At 49.9% G+C, this 5877-nt stretch overlaps 1 protein-coding gene across 1 annotated transcript; it reads right to left on the minus strand.

Annotated features, from left to right (window-relative positions):
- Positions 1–626: 626 nt before the first annotated feature.
- Positions 627–1694, minus strand: LOC134369784 (C-X-C chemokine receptor type 1-like). Its single transcript, XM_063086501.1, has one exon. It carries the CDS (start codon positions 1692–1694, stop codon positions 627–629), a length of 1068 nt encoding a protein of 355 aa, XP_062942571.1.
- Positions 1695–5877: the final 4183 nt, after the last annotated feature.

Consider the following 5877-nt stretch of genomic DNA (forward strand, 5'->3'; position numbering starts at 1 on the left):
TAAAGGGGACTCTCATGCAGTAGGTCTGGATTCCAAACCTCTTCCCCTTTGTGCACCCACCACACCCAAGGGGAGAATGTGCTTTCACTGCCATCACAGGCCACTGGAAGCTTTGAAATTCAGACAGCATCTGCCTCAATGTCCCCAGAAGACTCTGCAACATACTTGAGATAAGAAAACAGTCCCTGAGTTCAGATTAGGGTACTCAAAGCTACCAAACAGCCTGGCTGGAACATGCTCAGCATAGAGGAGGTGTTCCTGAGAGAGCTGGCAAGAGAGCTCAGCCTGCAGGAGAGAGCAGCTGCAGCCCCGTTCTCTGATCTAATGTCAGACTGGGCTTGGGCATGACCATGTTGATGACCAGTTAGCGGGACCATGATGCAAGCATGTAGCAGAAATGATGGTGCTGTCTTTTCATGGAGTGTGGAGGCCGGGCCTTGATGGCATCTCAGCAGTTCCCCAGAGGGTTAGCGGGGCCTGAGGACACCAAAGCCCAACTTCCCCATGTTCCACAGCCTTCCTCCCAAGCTCAGACAGCGTCTGTGCACAGCCAGATGACCCCCCAACCTTGGGGGTCACAGTTATTCTTTCCTCACAAAGGTGAAGTACTCTTTCACTGAAGGTTTTCAGAGATTCGAAGGGCCATTGACAGAGGAAGAAGTGTAAGAGGTAATTCCATGATGTGCCAAGAACTCCTTACTGATGAGGCCACGGGCCGCCAGGATCTTGAGGAGTCCGTGGCGAAAATTTTGGCCAATGAAGGCATAGATGAGGGGGTTGAGGCAGCTGTGGAGGAAGCCCAGAATCTCGGTGGCATCCAGGGCCCTGTCAATGTCATTGCGGCGCTCACAGGTCTCCTTGATCATCTGGGTCCTCATGAGGGTGTCTGCGACCAGCACCAGGTTGTAGGGCAGCCAGCAGAGCAGGAAGATGAGCACGACAGCAAAGATGACCCGCATGGCCCGGTGCTTCTGCCCCATGTGGGCCTTAAACAGAGTGCGCAGGGTGAATCCGTAGCAGAACAGCATGACCAGCAGCGGCAGGATGAAGCCAAAAGTGTGGGGCAGGACCCGCAGCACCATCCGCCATTTTGCAGTGTTACTACCCAACACCTCATAGCAGACTAGCCTGGAATCATACAAAGGAAAGGCCTGGCGGAAGAGGAAGAGGGGCAGTGACAGAATCACAGACAATGACCAGATGCCCAGACATATGAACTTGACCAAGTGGCGCTTCTGGGTCAGTGTGCGTGTGGCATGGACAATGGCCAGGTAGCGGTCCACGCTGATGCAGGCCAGCAGCAGGATACCACTGTAGAAGTTGACTTCCTTCAGGAGCGAGACCACCTTGCACAGGGGTGTGCCAAAAATCCAGCCGTTTGCCTTGGAGGCGGCCCAGAGGGGCAAGGTCAGGGCAAAGAGCAGGTCGGCAATGGCCAGGTTCAGCAGGTAGACATCGGTGACAGAGCGGCTGACCTTGTTATACAGGATGACCAGCATCACCAGAGAGTTTCCCAGAACGCTCAGCAGGAACACCAGGGCATAGATGACAACCACAATGTACTTGTTGAGTGTCTCAATGTCTCTCCTGCAGGGGCTGGCATCTTCTTCTATAGGTGGCAAGCCAGTGAAATTTAGAAAATCATAATTAGACCCGAACCACCAATTCAATGTGTCATCCGTGGTGATGGCCATGGTTTGATCTAGTTGAAAGTTAGAAGGAAGGAAATGTGATTTAGTAACTCAGATTTGAGGCACTCAAATCACAGATGTGAGAACAGTTACCGGGACGTCGTTTGCTTCTCTGTTGCTTTGGCAACCAAAGATCTCCCCCTTAGCCTCCAACTTGGGCTTCTTTAGAGGTAGCTTCCCCGTGTTACCAACATTGCATAAACCCAGGGCCCGGCCTGAGTATAGAATAAGATGGAATGTCCCCCTCTTTAGGCTTCTCCATCCTCCGCCATGTCTGCCATCAGATGGGAAGACCAGGTTGGTCTTGTGCATTCAGGGCAGGGCCAGCAATGAGCCAAATGGAGGAGGCAAACCTGCTCCCAGGTGTCCCTTTCTATCTTATTTACCCTCCTATTCTCTCTGATTCATATTTACTCTTCTTGAAATCTACAGAGGGAAGGAGATGATAACAACAAATTGACCCACCACCACTGGCAACCAGGCTGGTGACCACTGAGGAGCCAGCGCCAGATGTCCTGGGGTCCTGAGACAACAGCGTAAAAAGAAACAAGAAAACAACAACAAATTGCATTAAGCTGGATTTTAAGCCCTGTCTTTAATTGAGCAATAAGCATCTTAGTTCTCTGTCTAAAGGAATTTTAAGCATTTGAGAGGACAAAGTCTCCATCCCTGGCACTGAAATCCCTTCCTAAATATCCCCAGAATACTTTGGCACTTTTCAATTTTTTTTTACTGTGAAACACTTTGTTGGAACAAAATCTTCCCAGGACAGAATATGCAAAGCCTATCAGAACTGAGCTGCTTTGGGGTGGGGTGTGGCTCTGCCCAGACAGCCCCTGAGGAGCCCTCCCACAAACCCCCAGGACTCCCAGGAGAACAGTCTGAAAACCTCTGCAAAGTTACCCACATTGGAAATAAGGATACCTCCCATCCAGTGCTCATTCTATCCTGATTCTACCATTAATGAGCTGTGTGACCCTGAGTGGGTCCTTTTACCTTTATATATTTGTTTTCTCATCTGCACATTGAGAAAGACTGAGTCGATAACTTCCAATTTTCTTCCAGGTCCCAGGTTCTCTACCTGCCAGTATCTCTATTTTCATAGACCAAGTCTTAGAGCAAAGCAATAAACACCAAGTTGGGGGATTGTAAACCTCTGCCCCACACAAGGGAGAGGTAGGAAAGGAGGGGATGAGGAGGCTGTGGCTTCATTGTCACCAGCTACAACATGTATGGGGTCAGAGTCGAATTCATGGTCAAAAGGGTAGAGGCAGGTAGCCAGTTTGGAGAAATCCTCAGGTCCCAGAGAAATAAATGCATTTTCTAAAATTAGTGGAACCAAGCCTCCCTGACCCAAAGAAAGTCTTGGGAAACAGAGGAGGCTTCCTACCTGAGGCACCAGCCAGGTATGTCCAACTGCAGGAGCCAGCAGCTCAGAGACCAGAGTGGCTTAACTGTTAGAGGGAACCTGATCAACAAAGGAAAATAGGGGAACCACATCAGACCACACCTCCCTTCTAAGCCCCAACCCATGTCTACGTTTGGGGAAACAGTTTCAGTCAAGGGATCACGAGTGTCAGAGACTCTTAGGGTCCACGTGTCCCAGCAGAAGTACCAGGCCTGAAGCTGGGGTTAAGGATCTGTAATCTGGATTCTCTACTGTATGGATGATCGTTTTTATTTTCATACTTTTCTTGAATTTATTTCCATTTGTTTATCCCTAAATTCCCTAGTAGATCACCTGTGAAAGCTTCATCTTTCCTGATGAGAATAAAGGGGAAAGGATTTGACTTTTACAGTAAAGATTTCAGAAAGAGTCCACTGTAAGAGTGACCTGAGGGAGTCCTCTGTAGGAAGGACTTGGGGGCAAGATGGTGGGAAGGAGGCGAAGGACTGCACTTAGCTGTTTGGACAGCAAACACACGATTTTTATTTATATCATAGGCTTCTTTGGGGTGGCCTGGTGGAAACTGGGAAGAAAAACTAACTTCCCTGTCAGCCACTCTATTGCACAACCACTGGCAGTGATCTGCTGATGAGAATGTCTCTGAGACGGGGGCGGGGCCCCTCCCAGAGTCTGCCTGCACAGCAGGGAGACCGCTAGAGCTGTGCAATCAGCAAATGGAATAGTTGGGGTCAATGCCATTGCTGCTCCCCTCTTGGTCATGAAGGACAGTTTTATTGTGGCTGTCCCCTGGCTTTACTCCTCTGGCACTTTAGCCACTCCCCATTATAACATGAACTCATGTACTGCCAAGTCTGCCTTCCGCCTACACTGTGAGCTGCAAGAGAGCAGGACCCTCCGAGTCATGTCTGTATCCTCTGCCTGGGTGTATCGTGAGTGCTCAGTCAACGGTGTGCAATGCATGATGTCAGACATGTCTCACATGATCCATGGGATGGGTCATCACCACGGTTCACAGTATCTATGGATTTTGGCCACACACTCATACCAAAGGCATGTCTGAAAGCCTCACTTCCATACAGCCAGACTGGTCTGCCTGGCTTGTTCTTTCCAACCATCCTCTAGTGTGTAAAGTTAGTGCCAATCCGTGCAAGTGTAAATCCTGCCCCTACGTAAATGTCAAATTTATCATGGCACTGGTGCCTACAGCTCAGCACTGGCAACCCCATTTTCTAAGCTAAGTGGTGCTTTGCTCCTGGCTTTTCTTATCATTTGTAAAGAGTCACAAGAAGTTGAAGGAGACATTTACCCTGGGGCTACTCATGCTTTGCTATAACTGATATTGGATTTTGTGATCAGATGCCTAGACTACAGAGGACTCGAAGATGGGGTGGTGACATTACCCCCACTAATTATTTAGAGAAAAGGCAGCTCCTAGGGCAGAAAATAGTGATTGGTGGCACAGGAGAAGAGAGGCTGTTTGGGGCCAAATACCTGCATGTACTCAAGAGCAAGCTGAGGGGGGGGCGGCAGGTAGGTTCTGCAGCAGCCCCCGTGAGTGACTCACTGAGAAAGACCAGGACTGAGAGCCGTCAGAGCTAATAAGAACCCAGTTTTAAGATCTTCTTTGTGTATAACTCCCTTCTGCTTCTCCTGAGCCCTCAGTCACATTGGCTCACAATTTCAGTCTATTTCAATGAATCACTGAGGGCTCAGGGAAGGGTCTGGTCCACCCTCGAGCCCAGGAGTAAAGGGGAAGCAGCCCCCCTGGGTGAGCATGATGGTGGCAACAGTGCCTGCTGAGGTCTCCAAGGGCAGCTGGATCTGGAGGACAAGAGTGGAAAAGAGTCTTTCACTTAGTGGGAGGAAAGAGCCTTTCTCTGGAGGAGGGGGAAAGGCACATGGAGATGAGCTTGGGAGAAGATTTTACCCACTTGAAAAGGTTCTGGCAAGGCGGCCCCCCTACATGTCTTCTGTAGCTCACCCCCTACTTATAAATAACTGCCCCCTCTTAACCTGATCCATGATGTTCCTAATGGAGAAGCATGTTTCCACTCTCTGCAGAACACCCAGTGCCACAAAGACTGTTGTAACAGATGCAACCTAAATGCCAGTCGACTGGCAAAATGTGGGGTCTCTGTGGGGTGATACTGTTCTCACCACTCTATTAAATATGACAGCTTCCATGCAAGACGTGTGAGCAGCACAATGTGGCTGTTAAGTATATCCACTTTGTCCCTGTGTCATGATGCCAGCATAAGCATCTCTTTTTTTTTTTTTTTGACCAGTAAGGGGATCGTAACCCCTGGCTCGGCGTTGTCCACACCATGCTCAGCCAGTGAGCGCACCGGCCATCCCTATATAGGATCCAAACCCACAGCCTCGGCGCTACCAGAGCCACACTCTCCCGAGTGAGCCACGGGGCCGGCCCAAGCATAAGCATCTCTTCACATTCCTTAGAAGAATCCACTCGGATCTGGAGATCAAAGCAGAAGAAAAGGAGGTGGAGGAAGGGTTTCTCTCCCCTGCCTGTTGATCATCCCCACTGTCACACTGACAGGTTCAGGGGTAAGTATGTGACCTAAGATGAGCCAGTCAGGGCAAAGGTCAGATGTTTGTTCAATGACTGGAAAAGCAAGTATGTGGTCCTGGTGCAGCTGGAAGCGCTATTGCTACCATAAATGGCAAAACCAGTCCAAAAACAAAAACTAACACAGGAGGGCCGGCCCGTGGCTCACTCGGGAGAGTGTGGTGCTGATAACACCAAGGCCCCGGGTTCGG

Source organism: Cynocephalus volans, chromosome 1, assembly GCF_027409185.1.
Source record: "Cynocephalus volans isolate mCynVol1 chromosome 1, mCynVol1.pri, whole genome shotgun sequence".
Taxonomy (NCBI): Eukaryota; Metazoa; Chordata; class Mammalia; order Dermoptera; family Cynocephalidae; genus Cynocephalus; species Cynocephalus volans.

Bases quoted from the DNA above. Each gene is read 5' to 3' on its own strand.
- LOC134369784 (XM_063086501.1), bottom strand. From the start codon at position 1,694: ATGGCCATCACCACGGATGACACATTGAATTGGTGGTTCGGGTCTAAT.